We start from the raw sequence: 16,080 nt of genomic DNA, 5'->3' as shown, positions 1-16,080 counted from the left end.
ATTACGTTGAAGAAGGCAAGCAAGCGGCGTCGTGGCTTTTAAATTGATCAGTTGTTTTAGGCAATTCGTTAACCCGATTAACTGTTTAGCAGTCCACCACAATAGCATTGTAAAAACAGTGCAACGCACAGCGTTTTTTGTGCGTGCTGTACGTGTGATTGGCGCGCTTTGGGCTTTGATTGTGACTACACAAGTCTTGCAGCAAAACAATTAATTTTCCTGCTTTTAGCATTCAACGCTTAAACTGCAATAAATTAGCCTTGCTAGCTTTAACTTCAGTTTTCCAGTGTACATTTTATGTAGCCCAATCGTTTATGCCATTTTGTTGCAAGTGTCTTTCTTTTTAAATATTTTTAGAATTAAAAGTTATTAGGAAATACTTTACCTCTTCATCATAGTTCATCAATCATGGCTGACAGTGTAAAGATAGTTGTAGTAAATATTGGACCGTTGAGAGGGTTCTGAGGTTTTACGTTTGTGGTTGCCTTGCTTGTGAAAATAACTCGAAATTGTTTTCCACCAAATGGATTATCAGATTTATAAACCCTAACTGTTACCTGTTATGTTATAAGGTATGTGAAACTTTTTTGTGCATTTTATTTTTATAACATTTTACACTTTTGTGTTTGTATGAAATAGAGGTTACGCCCTCGAGAAATTAAAATCCCCGCCACTTAGGGTGTGCGTGACGTCACAATGACAGGGGTGGTCGCGAGGTCACGTGAGTGACAAAATATATTTAAGTCGCGCTTAACCGAACGTGTATGAAAAGGAGGATGTTACTTTTTAGGGTTGAACAAACAGTTTACGTTACGCTGTGAAATTAAAATATACTAACTTGTCTTGGGATTAGGTTGCTTACAAAACATAACCAAATTTAATACAACAAGTAGTTATACATTGTACTAAGCAGTCGGTCAATAATTACTGTTTTGGCGTCTGGTGAATAAGTTATGCTAAAAACAAAATTTTGTTTGTAATCCTCATAATGAATCTTATTGATAACTACAATAATCGTACAACTTTGTTTCGCCATTTTTATTATTACTTTTTAAAGATGAAACTATTTTCAATATTTATTAATTAGAAATTTTAAACTAACAACCATGCAGAACCACCAATTACAAATGAAGATATATAGGACTGCAGCAAGGTATAATAGTTCACGAACTCTAGTTGTGTTAACCTTGTTGACCGAAACCATAACTGTCGTTTTCACGTCAGTTCCGATAAGTTATGGTATCATTCTTTAGCGCGCACACTTAAGAAAATAAGGCATCGACTACCTAAAATTTGATCACTCATTTTACGAAGCCTAAATACCAATTGTACTTGCGTTTTGAGTTGTATGAATGAATAAAGTTTAGGCAAATAACGCTTAAGTCCAACACAAAACTTGAATATTGACTTTTTTTAAACTTCCGTTTTGCGCTGCCAGCTCCCGACAAAATGGCGCTTTCCTATGACCGATTACTCCCACACATAGAAATCGCTTTCCGTGGTCGTTCATTACACTTTTACGGCGCTTTATGACAAAACACTTTCGACCACGGGTTGAGACTGGGTTAAGATTGATGATGTTTGGTTAAGAGTATTTAATGATATTTAATTTGTACTAAGTAACCCAAATTAATGTACACCAAATTGTGAAAGTATTTTGTTTGGTTGTCATAAGGCTCTTTGTGCAGTTTTGAAAAACCATAAAAATTGTTGTTGTTGTTTGATTTCTGTAAGTAATACAAAGTGTGACATACGGATCATTTTTAATTTATTTAACATAAGGTTTATGGAATCATAATTTTTCGGACAGCCTGACATTTTATTTTTCTGAGTCATCTAGAATACACTGATTCAAATTATCATGATATAGATATACAGCAAATACAATTTTAATTGACCACAATATACGAACATTGCCTGGCAGCTATTCAAGCCCAAATCGACCTTGATTCTAATGTAAGATTAAATCTATTTACACCGGAATTATGATGACAAGTCACAATTCCTTATGTCATATTTAAATTATATGCAATTCCTATTTATCACAATAGTAAGAGTAGCTTAGTTAAGGATAAAATTAACTTGTTGGAAAAGCAAAGTTTGTTACTAAAAACAGTGCAGTGTGTTTGCACAACTTAATTCGCATGTTTTGAACACAAAAATTCAATCTGACATATTAATAAGTAAAACCCAAATGCGATCTGACACCTTTTATTGAAACGTTATTATTGTAAACAAGTTCGTGGTGCAGGCAGAAGGCACGTGTGAGTTTAAGAGCAGGTTGTCGGGTTGATTGATTAGTTAAAAATGTTAAAAAAATAATGACTTGACTATGGCCTAAACTATTTACAAGTAGATTAAGAAACGCTTATTGTTTTCAATCATCAGCCCAAACCTCACTTGACCTTTTCGTATTTTAAAAGGCTAAAATATAACATACAAGAGTATTTATTGTTTCAAATTGAAAAAAGCGTTTTGTTAGTGTTTGTGTGTAATTTTCACTAGTTGTTCGTTTATGCTTGTTTTAATTAATTACATAATTCGTATCTTTAGATTTAAAAATCAAAGACAGAGGCTTTTACTTATCACCTATCGAATAAAAGTCATTTCAAAATTAGTTTGTGTTGTAAATTTTAAATGGTTATTATAATAAAACGCGTGTTTGCTTCTTAAATTTTAAGTTTGACATAAAGATTAAAGTACTGGTTAATAAACAAGTGTAACTTGTAGGGCTCTACCCTACACAGTCTAACGTTTTTAAGCCACCCGGTATTTGTCAAATCAATCTAGTGTAATAGCTAACAACTTATTTACCCGATGAAAGAAATCAACTCTGATAAAATCAAAACACGAGACAGACGACAGATTATCTTCTCCTACCCAAACTAATCGAATCCCACTCTAGTCAATATTTAACTTGCACGCATGAGTGGTTTGGATCAAAAACAAAATCTCAAACTTTAGTTTGAATATTTGTGAGTTATTTTTAGAAGATTTTAGTTGAAATTTTATTGGATTACACACGAACAAATGATTAATTTATGTATATAGAAGTTTTGCAAGTAAAAGTTAGGTTATTTGTATGAGCTTTGTTATTCAAAATACACTAAAAATTTCTCGAATAAGTGAATACGTTTGTTAATACTTCAAAACTATTCGATTGAAAGTCAATTAGAAATATGAGAACATTCTACGTACATTTCATGTGTGAAAGTTATCATGAAAGATCTGAACTTTAGCACTTTCTCCCTTACATCTGGAGTGACATATTAGCAATAAACACGGTACCGTATTCACTTTAAAGTGGTAGGGTAATCGTGAGTCATACAACATTTCCAGGTGACATATTTAACTAAAGTGGATTAACAGCCTTAACCGATGTCACTAAACGATCATAACATTGCGCATCACTTGCGAAAATAAATAATTTTAATTGCGGCCGGACATTGAAATCGGTCTTACGCTTTGATTTCTATCTCATATGATTTGCTTTGTTTACAGTTGCATACTTTCAAACACTTTGTAGCCTACAGTACATCGGAAAAAGCGCTGGCCGCGCGAATGTAAATCTAATAACGCCGAATATGAACCGTAAATAAATTCCGGGATTACGCATAACAAAGCCAAGGCTTCTGTCCAGCGTGAGAAAAATCCAGCGTGTTAATTAAACAACGCCGATGCCTTATTACTATTCACGCCGTAAAATCGTCCTGTCAATTTATCATTGTTGAACACGACTGCAATAAAGGTGCCGACGGACTAAACATTTTTTTTATTCGGAGGACGCCGTGTTGAGGCTTCATCAAACAAAATTGACTGTGAAAGTTTGATGCTTATCGCCTATGCAAATTGACAGAGATAACGCGGCATTGATGACTTAGACATACGTATTAAGGTTTTTAAACACAAACCCACACAATTCAGTCTTTTACGACATTTCTTTTCCAAAAAAATAGATAAAAAATAGTTAAAAAATAAAAAAGCAAGAATTGTGTCTGCAAAACTTAATTTATGAAAAAAATAATAAAAACCTATGATGTTATGCGGTAATTCGTATACCCTGATATCTGTATTTGCTTCGAAATTGTTTTGAGCGTTTTTTAATTTTTGAAATACCTTTCCTTTAAATACCTTTATTACGTCATTTTAAAATGCTTGCGCAATATGAAATAAACTTTTTTTTCTATTAGAAACAGTGTTGTGGTTTTAAATGCTGAATCGTGAGTTGTCAAAGTGCCTTACACTAAGTTAATTGGAAAATATTTTAACATATATATATACAATATTACATGTAGGCATTTTTGTTTAGCGCGGTTTTATGTAAAATTACCTTGACCTTTAAAAAAACTGTTACTTTGAAAATATCACCAAAAATGTAACGAAATTTTATACTTTAAAAGGAACATTAACTGACTGAATTGCGACTTAGCTTTCGAAAATTAAGGTTTAATTTTTTAGTTAAAGTGAAATACGCATAAACAATGTTTCGGTATGAAAAAAAAAAGGTTTTGGATTACCAAATTATTTGTTTTTCGAATACCTGAAAAAATGTTAAGAGAGTTAAATAGCGTTGTTAAAATAACGTATGTTTTATTTTTTTATTCTTTCTATTATTGTCTTTTTTTTGCACTTTTTTTGCACAAATTTACTAGAGTTTTCACAAACTCGGTTTGCAGTAACTGGGACACGACTTAAACTCGGGCCATCCTATACTGTAGCACTACCGCTGGACATGTTTTGCAACGTTGCTGTACATTTTTTAATATCACCTTAAGGTTATGTCTTTAATAAATATGCAACGTCCCCCAAAATGATCATCATTTTTAAACTAGCGCCCCTTACCGGCAAAAAAAGTTAAAGACTATGTGTTATGGGTAAAATAAATATAAGTCTTATTTGGCGCCGTAGGTGTAGCCGTTTGTTGATTCTTAATTACCCGCTTTAATCCGTAGGCTTACGTCTAATTATAGGAGTAATATAAGAAATTTGACATGTGATTGTGTTAGGTTTATTTACGCTTTTGCTTTTTAACATGTTGACCTGGCCTGGCTTATGCTAAAAGCAGCGCGCAGTTGAGTATACACATGAAAATGGTTAGTTTTTGGTTTTAAACGTTTATCATGACATTTAAAATCATTTTAATTAATAAAATGGGTTTTTATCAATTTGTTTATTTAAAATCATTTTTATTAGAGGTCCACAACTATTCATTTTTTAAACAAGTTTTGATGATCAACCGTGCCCCTACGTCTTTCAGGTAATTTTATGATTGACATATTAAACAAAAAATAATGCATAAAGTTTGTTAATTTGTTTATATACATTTTGATATTAAGCCGGAAAATATTTGTTTGCGAAATAGTCAGGTCGTAATCTCTATTTATGTAATTCTGTGAATTGTTGTAACTTTTCGAAGTTCTTTCTCACCCCAAGGCTATGTTCTGTTCAAACTGTTATTCTGTATTTTAAAATTAACCTATTGTAAACTTTACAAAGAAAAAATAAATACTTAACGTTTGCCAGGTTACCAGTAATATCTGGCTTTTGTGACGTAATAATGGTAATAAAAAACATCAACAACACCTCCAAATAAAAATTTGGAGTTAATTCTGCACTTGAAACTTCTGACAAGGTTTAATTACAAATTTGAGCCCCTAAAAATGTCAACTTTTGATATAGACGACGATCTTAATTTGCCATCCGGCCAACCGATTATTATGGACGAAAAAAAACATATACCTGAAGGTAAACTAGCCAAAATTAACACCTTCAATATAAAAATGATACAAGTTTGTGAAAAGTTAACTTACCATACCTAAGTAAACATAATAACACTTTGAAATTATATAACAAACACTACCTTCAAGGTTTGCCAGATTTATTAGAAATAATTTCCCGCGAAGTGTTAAGGCATCAGCCTGATGGTATGGACATTGTTGAATTTCTAGCAACCTACTTAAATAAACTGGTAAGCGCAGAATGACAAAACCCATTGATTTAAAAGTTATACCCAAACTATTTAAACTAAGCATTATTTTACATGGGTATATTACACAGAATCAGTTAATATTGTAAATATGCACAACAGTAAGTATTTTAGAATAAGTTCGGTAATTTTACTAGCCAGTTAAAAAGAAGGCATTTTAAGTGATATTTTCAGGTTACTTAATATCCTTGTTTATGTAGTTAGGTGTGAGAGATGGAAAGGCGGAAAGTAAAAGCAATCTGACAACACTGCCAGACGAACTTCCAGCCTCATTAAGGCGGACTTAATAATAATAATTTTTAAAATAAATGATTAGTAATCAATTAGCGTTTTAAATATGACAAACTTGCCAAAATACGTTTAAATATTTAAAACAATTGTAAAATGGCGAAAATTCATGTTTTTAAAACCGCATTACCAGTAAGTAAGCTTTTATCGCCTTAAGTTGTATGGTGTTTAAAGCAATAATAACAAGCAAAAAAAATAAATAAAGAAGCTTTAATTATTTTAATGCAAAAAATCTTCACAAAGCTGTTGTAATAACCATTATCATTAAAATAAAGCCATAACAATATCGTATTTAAACAGAGTATTTTAAAATTTAAAAAAAATACTTAAAATATATTTAACGAAATACCAAACATTTTTCAAATAGGCTCAAAGGGTAATTAAACACTTTAAAGCTCACCTTAACCGAGAAGCCCAGCTGTGAATTCAAACAGGCTCCGATTCACCGTCACCTTGAGACTTGTAACTTCAGACCTTTAACAAACAACAGACGAAAATTTGTAAAACGCTTAAATAAGGTCTAAGCGCAAATATTCAATCGTGGGAACAGCAAATGAGATAGCATCGTTTTGCATGTATTTTCTTTGATACTTAAGTTACCTTAGGGGTTGAAATTTTTGACGGATAACTTGCCGTTGATCTTGTTTGCGTTGTAGATTATCTAGCATCAATATCGTCCATTATGTGTGAAAATCAAACCGATACCCTGCTCTTGTTTCAAGATAATATAAAAGTAGCCTACAAAAAATTAAATGTGAAAAACAAAAACCATAATGTTAACTATTTTAAAATCAAAAAATTTACATTTCATGAATTGATTTTTGGGTTAAAAATTAATTAAAGAAAATTCAACAGGAATTTATGGCAGTAAGTGTTTTTACAATAGCAATTTTTGTTGTTACATTTACATTCTTTTCTTCTTACGAAATGTAATATTTGAAGTTTAAATTAACTCGGTGGGTGGTAGTAACGGGTTTTGGCAACAAGGGGGTATGCCTTTACAAGTTGTTACCGTACAACCCCTTATTTCAGTTGATCAATGATTTAAAAAAATTCTGTCCAGGGCTTAAGAACACACAAATAACAATCTACCAGCAAATTGCACCGTTTGTGTTTGTATAGTTCGTTTTGGTGTATATATGCCGGTTCAGACTTAACGCTAAATTAAACAGAACACGCAATTTTTATATTTGCCGGGTAAATTCAACCCCTAGGGGTCACCTGGGGCTCGGTAATAAGTAGGTGACGACGGACGTAAGTTTTAAAGCGCGCTGTCTCGGTACAGATAGATGAAGTCAGACCGATACTTTTAAAGAAACGAATTCATTCGTAATAAAGTTACTAGAGGTCAAGGAGCACCAACCACGAGGTAACACAGTATAACCTAGTTTAGTTGACAAGGCTTGGTGACCACTAATTCTTAAACATACAAGTCCAAGTCGAAATTAGTACACCAAGCCGGACTGTGACATTCAATGCCAATAGACTTTAACTTTACCCTTTGAAAGAACCGACTTTGTCTCTAAACGAGGAGCTAAAATGGCAAAGTTTAGAAACGGGGGCGTCGTCGAGTTATAGACTCTTGTCATGACTTAAGAACAGTGATGACAGACATGCGTAGTGAGGTTGATTAGGGACTGATAAAGTCATTGCTGAAGCCTAATCTCTTATCTTTGCTTGTACGCTTAGGTCTTCAATGTTTGATCTAATCACGATACTTGTTTATCCTTTCACATCAAATAAATAGACAAAACATAAGTTTCTAATGCCAAAATATTCACACTTTTTGTAGATTCTTTTAAATGTTACTTAACATGTGTGGTCCCTTTCTAATAGTGTCAACAAATGCCAAAATCATACCAAATTTTTTTTTTATAGTTTATTTATTAAGTGCATGATCTACTATTGTTAAAGTTTACAATATGTTTACAAAGTAAATGAATAAAGTATATACACATGGGTTCGATTCATTTAGATTTACAGCGAATTGATATAAGGTAAAAATGGCGTGAGATGCTAAGAAAGAATGTGTGAAAAACAGTGTCTAATAAAATTTTAAAAATATAATTACAAAAATAACATAAAAAAAATTAATTGCAGAATAATTCTATTTTAATTATGACATACAAGTTACAATTTGAAATATTTACAAATTAAAAAAACGATTTTTTTAAGGCACAAACAATTTATTTAGTGAACTAAGACCCCGTTTACTACACGAACTCTAGACTGTGCACCAGCTTTGGGAATTCTAACCGATATGGCCTAAAAAAAATCTTATTATTATTTTTTTTTTAAATCAACAAAATTATTTTTTATTGTTTAGGGTGTAGTGTGTTAAGATGTGAACACAACATGTCGATTTAAATAGAATTCCACACAATATACTGACGCGTGTTTTGAAATAACAAATGGCTCGTGATTAGTCCTTAATTAATCCCCACTAGCGCCGTGTGAAAGTTGTGAATATGATTTGACCTTATAAGTTGTGTTGAACGAACACACGTAAATCGCATTGCTACAAACCAATGCTTTACACTTAGTCTCGACGGTGTGTTATTCAACGCAAAATTACTATACATAGATTAGTGTATAAACACGCCAACGGGTTTTAAGGCGACGTATCAACAAACAAAAAGGCAGTCGCATTAGAGCAGCACTTTCTCCCTTATTCTGACAAGTCAAAATCTCATTTAACGCCGGTTAAATTCGCTCACGACTTTTCGTATTTTTGACGGAACTTCATATCGAAAAGCCGGGGGATCAAACGGGTAAAATGCGCCCGCGTCGAGATAATAAATGTATCGTCAATTAAAACTAAGTTAGCAATGTAGGCTCGTGAAGCCAGCAACAAATAAAACTAACATATTTTTCACCAAAAATGGTGTTAAAGAGAAATTAATAGGACGTTGCAGTTTCTTATATCTAAACATTATGCAAAAATATTTTTTTATTTTTTGAAGGGAAATTTTTTTAAAAAAAAAGGACTTTTTATGCTTTTTGTAAGTTTTTAAAACGCGACAAACATAGTTCCTAGAAGTACAATTAATATTTTTGCAATTCCAGGTATACTTTACAATTTATTTAAATAAATAGTATATTAAATCTGTAATTTATAGTGACAACAGTGCACTTATACGAAGTTGTATTGTTTGTGTCGGCAAATTAGATTAGTGTCCTGAGGTTTATTTTCTTAACGACTACACTCTAAATATTATGATGGCTTATGACGCAACTTGAGGTTCACTTTGACATCCCAACGCAACCCTCTCACGCCCTTTTACATGGTACTCAGACACGAGAATGAGTCAAAGGGTTACTGCGGTAAAATTGAACAGGGCCGTTGTAAGGTCGTATGTTTTAAAGGGATTAACCGTTGAGCACGATATTGTCGACGGTTGTTAATCACATTTGTGATAATAACGCACGTCCCCCAATGTTTAGAACAGAAATCGAAGGTGTAAAGATTGATGATAATGTCGCTTATGGTTAAAAATCGTACCACAAAAGCTTGCTTGTTAAATTTCGAGTTATGGGTTTATGTTTTTTATTGAAGTATCAAGTATAGGCTTATATGAATAAAATGCATTTAAACAACGATAGTATTCATTCTAACATATAAAAATTAATAAAAATAGCGCAGCAGCGCCCACTACGGTCTTTAACGTAAACGTTATATTTTGTGAACAAAGAAAACATTTTAACTAACGGAGTGTTTATATTTATGCTACCAAATTCGATAAGTCACACCCGCAGAAAAAAACGCTCAAATTCTCATAACTCGCTTACCTTCGAATTTGTAGTAACAATAAACATACGGCGTCTTAGAACGATCCCCCATATGCAGTGCGGGCTCACTTAAAGACAGGCTATGCCGATGTTATTAAATCGAAATTAGCCAAGGTCGATTTGCGTGTCGCGGCGCCCAGTAAAAATAAACTTTGCGAGCGCTAACGATGCCATTTGACGGGATGCGTTTAAATCGATTAGAATTAGCTAGATTGTGGTTAAGGCGGTCTTAAGCGAACAGGTTTTTTCCATTTGCGCCGTGACAGTTTCTGGCAAGGGTTTGACGAAATAACGAAGACGCGACTTGTGAATAAAACCTTTGTTTTAAAATCTCGCGAGTTCAACTTTCGTTCGATGCTTACATTAAACAAATGAGTAAAAATTTGTTAATACACATGCGAAGAAATTAATTAGATTTTTATTCAACAACCGTAGATTACTATTTAACAGAAATTTTTAACGTTAAATTGTATTCTATTTATCAAATGCGTATCTAAAAAGAAAAATAAAAAAAAAGATATATAGGGCCTATGCGTTTTTTGAAATTTTTAAATAAGTATCCGAATGGGCGATTAATTTCTCGTTTAATAACTAAGACAAATGAGCAGCAATTCCCCACTAACGATGACTTGATTATCGGACTCAAATCAAACGAACTATTACATGATCATTAACACGATAATGACGTCACGCGAACACGAATTTTTATCGCAAACCACTTAGCGGCAAAATCTTCCCGTCGACCCTCGTCACAAATAAACAAAAACGAAGATAAAAGTTAAAAACCCTACGTGGAGATATCAATCAAAAGCAAAACAAATTTTATCAAATAATCTAAAGACTGCATACAACAAACATTGGACTGCTTAAAAGGCAATTTTTTTATCTATTACGTCAAGTCGTTGTAAAGATAAGGGTTATTACGACATTACCTAATTTATTTCGTATATTAAACTATCGTACACCTGGAGTAAGGTTAATATGGTTCAAATTTAGACTAGAAGGAAAACTTAAATAAAAATGTAGCCTATACACTTGTTTATACTCTAAAAAGTTTAAAAAAAGTAATTAAAAATACTTTTGCGTCTATAAAAATAAGCCTAATTTGAGAATTTGCACTTCGACGCCAAATTTACTATGACGTCACAAAGTTGTACTCGAATACAATTCTTAAAAGTTTTGGTATGTTTACAGTTATTCAAAAGTCTACACTAAAACTTGTACTTCAATAACACAAATATGAAAAAATAAACCTTATTTCCAGCCCCGCGCACTTTAGCGAACATGAACTTCGGTTTTTTGTACATTGAATGAGCGACCAAAGCCTCCTGGAATTCCTGGGTTACAGCATTACGAGTCCACCTACTCCGAACAGCTACATTTCCTCGCTAAAAAACATCCGCACGGTTTATTTGGGTATATTTTTACCCATTTTTCAACCATTAAGTACGATAGTGTGGCATACTGGCTCTCACTCCGGATTTCGACCCAAAATGTTTTGGGTTTGAGCCACAAAACATAAAAACCTATCACCTTAAAGTGATAAAGCCCAATATTGTGTTTTTTAACTATCGAGCCAGGCTATCGAGTAACCACCAAAAAGTATAAAGTTCGAATCCCACCAATACTATATAAAGATCCTACTTAATTATAACATTAAGTAAAGGTGAACTATTTAATGCCATGTTAAATCAACAAAATAAATATGGTAAACACAATTAATTTTAAAATAAAAATAACTAACCATATCACTCAGGGCAAAGCTCCCCTTAAATCCAAACTCACAGTTAAAATTATCGAGATCGATGTGACATTCGCCCAAGTAAGAATTATCTGCGTTTGCATCACCTACCACCAAAACAATGTATCTGAAAAGAATTGGCAATTAGTAGTAATAATAAGTCATTTTAAATGTAAAACTATGTACCAAAACACTGACAGACAACTAAAAAATAAGATATAGCAAAACTAATGGCTACCACTTTGATATTTCCGTGTCACCCTAGTTTGATATGTTTTATATTTTTATTTGAGAGGGATGATTGTCTGAGATGTTTAAGATATTTGTATACGATAAGCTAAAGGTCGAATAGGGTGGTATTGGTGCTGCTCGAACCCGAAATCTTTCGGCTTGTAATCCGATGTCATGGCTAATATACCACACTGCCAGACTCGGTTCCGATAAGTTTTAGGTAGTTTTAAAATAAAGAAATTCCGATTAAAAAAAAATTTGGATCTTACCTGCTGGAGAGTTCTTCCTTGGGAACCGGTAAGTCAAAAGATTCGTTCCAGGTTGGGTTTGTTGTTTTGTCTTTATCTGGCCAGGTTTTGAACACATAAGGCACGCCTGGTATGTAAATCTGCACAAATCTAGAACATACAACATTATTGAGAATTAAAACAAATAAATAACCGAGAAAAATCTTAAAAAATATTTTTTATAAATTAAAAAAAATCTCTTACGGTTCCACGTCATCAGAAGTGACGTAGATATCCTCTGCTGACGTAATCGAAACAGAGAGTGTTTGTGGAAGTCGATAACTAAGTTCAACATTTAGTTTTCCGCCAATCAGAAGATCAGTCTAAAATTTAAACAAAAAAAAAACAGTTTTTTAATTGTAAATATTTTATCAAAACAATGGTATTTTGTTATTGAATCTGATTTTATTTTGTTATTTTCTGGTCTTTATCGAATTCCGTTTTAATTTTCCGCTTGCCGAGATGCAAATAACGATTAACTAACATCTTTTCCGAACAAAATGATTATCAGTTGTTCAATAAAAGATTTAAATCGGTAAATAAAAAAAAGGAAAATAATAAATACCAAATACTAAGAAAATAATACAATTAATTAATGTTTGGTAAACGCACAATCATATTTACTATTTATCAGAATACCTTTTTCTTACGTTTTTGTCAGAAAAAAACAAGTGGTCGTTTTGAAAAATCGTTTTTATCTCAAGGAAGCGGTTTTGGCATTAGCAATCAAGTTGTTAACTACGATTTAATCAAGATCTGTGCATAATTGTGGCTATGTTATATATACAACGCATTTAATTTATCATTAAGGTGTCACAGAAAATGTGCTGGCCCGCGTTCCCCCCACTTCATTAGCTCGAGTTAAGCCTTAAGAAAACAAACAGGAATGTTGCTGGGAAGTTTATGAGTGCGAAGATAAGTCGAAATTGGCGGAATTTTGACGGGTATGACTAATCTGATAGACTTACGACATGAAGTTGCCCCGGTTAAATTTATATAAAACAAAATAATCGGTAAAGCAACATAATTCACACCTTTAGAACAATATATATTACGAATATATAGTCGGCTAGGCGCAAATAACAAATTTTAAACGTGGTGATAAAGAATATAAAGTCATTCGTAGACTCATCTTAAAGACTACATCAAAAAAAAATTTGTACAAAAACGTTTTAGTTTTTTTTTTCGAGGCCATTGCATGCGCCTTCTCATGGCCTACATTTAATTCAGAAACTCATAATCATTTAAAACTCTAGCGACTTAAAATCGCAGACAATTTGGGGTAGTACAGAAAACCAAATTAAGTTTATCGTTCAACAAGCTAATGCAAAGGTTTAAACGTAAATAATAAAAATGCAAAACTTATTTTAAAAACCTCTGGCATCAGTTCATACCACTCTGTTTTAGCAACGTTAAAGCAATCCAATTCATTAACATTGATAATTTTTTCACCCATAAAATCATCACGACCTAATGCATCATAACACCATACTGAACACCTATTACAAAAAATATCTTGTGTTAATTTCCGAACAATAAGTTAATAGATCATTTAAATTTTTATATCTCTACCTAAAGGAAAGGCTTTATGGCCTTAACCTATGTACCATTAGTGCCTTACCTACAACACTATAACATAGCAATGGGGAACCAATAACCTATGTAGTTATTTAAACTTGATGCCTTTAACTTTAACAGCAATCCCCCTTTGCCTTTTTGTTAGCTTTAAAACAAACAACATATTTGTAAATCTGGAATCTTGAGTCATATTTAACAGCACATCAGTAAAACAGTTTATAGTACTATACCTCAATTGAGCAATCTCAATCTGTTCAGGCACTACCGGAAAAGAAAAAATTTCATTAAACACCGGATTTCTTGTGTTTTTTACAACAGAGGTACATTTTACGCCCATCCCATCTTTTTCTTCTTGGTCAACCAACTTTTTATCCATTAATAGTTCAATCTAGATAAAAAACAATTTTTAAAATAAAACAGAAAGTAGCTTACAGCTTTGGTTATCTATTCATGCTAGGCATTGTGCCCAGCCTAACCCTATATTGTCCATGCGGTTTGTGTAAGCCATTTTACAACACACTTAAGTAAGGCAACCTTATTCTTAAAGTTTGTTAAACTAAAAAAGCACTGGGTTGTAAATGCATTTCTATATCAGGATTAGATGGTTAAAGTTTAACATGCTTTTAACAGCTAAATTTATGCTAAATACCTTGACATATGAATCAGAAGTATGACCCCTACCATCCTTAGCAATCAGATCCTGAGCCATCATAACCTTTGAAAAAAACAAAACCTTAAAAAAAGGTATATATATTTTTTATGTTTTAAATCTATCAATGTTAAATAAAATTTGTATTTATAATCTTGCCTTAACCAAAAGGTTAGATGCTTCTGTGATGTATTTAACAGATATTTTTAGTTCACCCTGAACCTCATTTGTGGTTCTCATTACGGCAGGATCTAGTTGTTTGAACATTCTTTTTAGTACATACATGTTTTCCTAAGACAGTAAAAAAATAATGTAAATTATAATTTGTAATTATTCTCGGCATATTTTAGCCTTAAACATGACTCTACCAAATAATTTTGATGATGTTCCATTGCTTTCTCGTTAATGCTTTTAGTATCATCTTCTTCTTCCATGTCAACACTGTCCAAGTTTGAGAGAGTGGTCTCTGGACGAACTGTCTGATGTTTAGTCAAACCAGTTCCCATTTTGCTTTAAAAATACAGATATGAAGAAAAAAATAACTGGATGTTTTATTTTTAATTTTATAAAACTAATTTTCTGTAACACACGTACTGACAGACTGACGTAACTTCTTACAGATTTTAGTATTTTCGTACACTTTTTTCTGTAAATGGATAAACAAAAAACTTTATTCAGATCATGTAAATGAATAGACGATTTTTTATTGTCTATTTGTTCTATTGTTCGTTATTGTGTACAAAGTAAACAAAGGGTTCGTAAGTAAGACGTAAATCAGTAAATGTTTGTTAATAACCATGACAAAAAAAGAAGCTCAAAACAAAGACCTTAATCAATTTGCGAATGCGCCACTATTCCTTTCTTATATTATACATTATATTCAACAGTAAGTTTACCTAAAACCAGTTTTATTACTTTTATTAACAAAAAAATTGTAATATTCTAAATTATATTATTAACATTTTCTGCAGGTACATTTTAACAAAAAATATTCTATATTAACCGAGTTGGACTTGGAATATCAAAAATATATTTACTAATTTTTTTTTATGTAAATAAGTGCTCACAACTTAAAATAATTAACTTAATTTAATAAAAAAACATTTATTTAAAAAAATAAAAATTATCGTAACATATTATATTCTGCCCACTAACGGTTGCGTACCAAAACACGTTTCATCAGCGCAATGCTTACCAATACCAATCCTTGCTTGTTTATCGACTTAAGTAATTGCTAACGAATTACGTTGTTTGTAAATTTTTGTAAACTGAGATAATAAACATTAGTAAAACTTAGTAAATTAAGGATTATTTGTTTTTTGCAAACTAGCAAGAAGTGCTGAAACTCCGCCAACGCGTGGTGTAAACCCTTGGTCTTCTACCCTTATTTACTCTACTTAACTCACTACTCTACGTGACTACATGAGGCCCTGTGTTCGACCCCCATTGCTTCCATGCTGTAGGGGCCTTAGGTAAGGCGCTATAAACGGTAATTCCTGACAATAATATAAATAATATCTCAAACAGACCA

General features: G+C 32.3%; 1 protein-coding gene and 1 long non-coding RNA gene across 3 annotated transcripts; one reads left to right on the top strand and one right to left on the bottom strand.

Annotated features, from left to right (window-relative positions):
- Positions 1 to 5,620: 5,620 nt before the first annotated feature.
- On the top strand, positions 5,621 to 6,637 carry LOC145746103 (uncharacterized). Its single transcript, XR_014281284.1, has 3 exons — positions 5,621 to 5,745; positions 5,868 to 5,968; positions 6,187 to 6,637. It is a non-coding gene; the product is annotated as an uncharacterized LOC145746103 (long non-coding RNA).
- Positions 6,638 to 8,160: 1,523 nt separating this feature from the next.
- On the bottom strand, positions 8,161 to 15,283 carry LOC145744800 (synaptotagmin-10-like). 2 transcript variants are annotated; one of them, XM_082562749.1, is made up of 11 exons: positions 15,144 to 15,283; positions 14,918 to 15,059; positions 14,709 to 14,840; positions 14,550 to 14,615; positions 14,131 to 14,288; positions 13,698 to 13,821; positions 12,527 to 12,645; positions 12,305 to 12,433; positions 11,808 to 11,931; positions 11,317 to 11,451; positions 8,161 to 8,539 (listed from the first exon to the last, which is right to left on the bottom strand). In XM_082562749.1, exons 2-11 carry the CDS (start codon positions 15,053 to 15,055, stop codon positions 8,465 to 8,467), a joined length of 1,200 nt encoding a protein of 399 aa, XP_082418875.1. In that variant the 5' UTR covers positions 15,056 to 15,059; positions 15,144 to 15,283; the 3' UTR covers positions 8,161 to 8,464. The 2 variants fall into 2 exon arrangements, with proteins under 2 accessions (XP_082418875.1, XP_082418874.1); XM_082562748.1 differs by having other exon boundaries at positions 14,918 to 15,279.
- Positions 15,284 to 16,080: the final 797 nt, after the last annotated feature.

Source organism: Corella eumyota, chromosome 3 (genome assembly GCF_963082875.1).
Source record: "Corella eumyota chromosome 3, kaCorEumy4.1, whole genome shotgun sequence".
In the NCBI taxonomy this organism is placed as follows: Eukaryota; Metazoa; Chordata; class Ascidiacea; order Phlebobranchia; family Corellidae; genus Corella; species Corella eumyota.
Note: the sequence above shows the minus strand (reverse complement) of the source record. Positions and strands in the feature narration are given on the sequence as shown.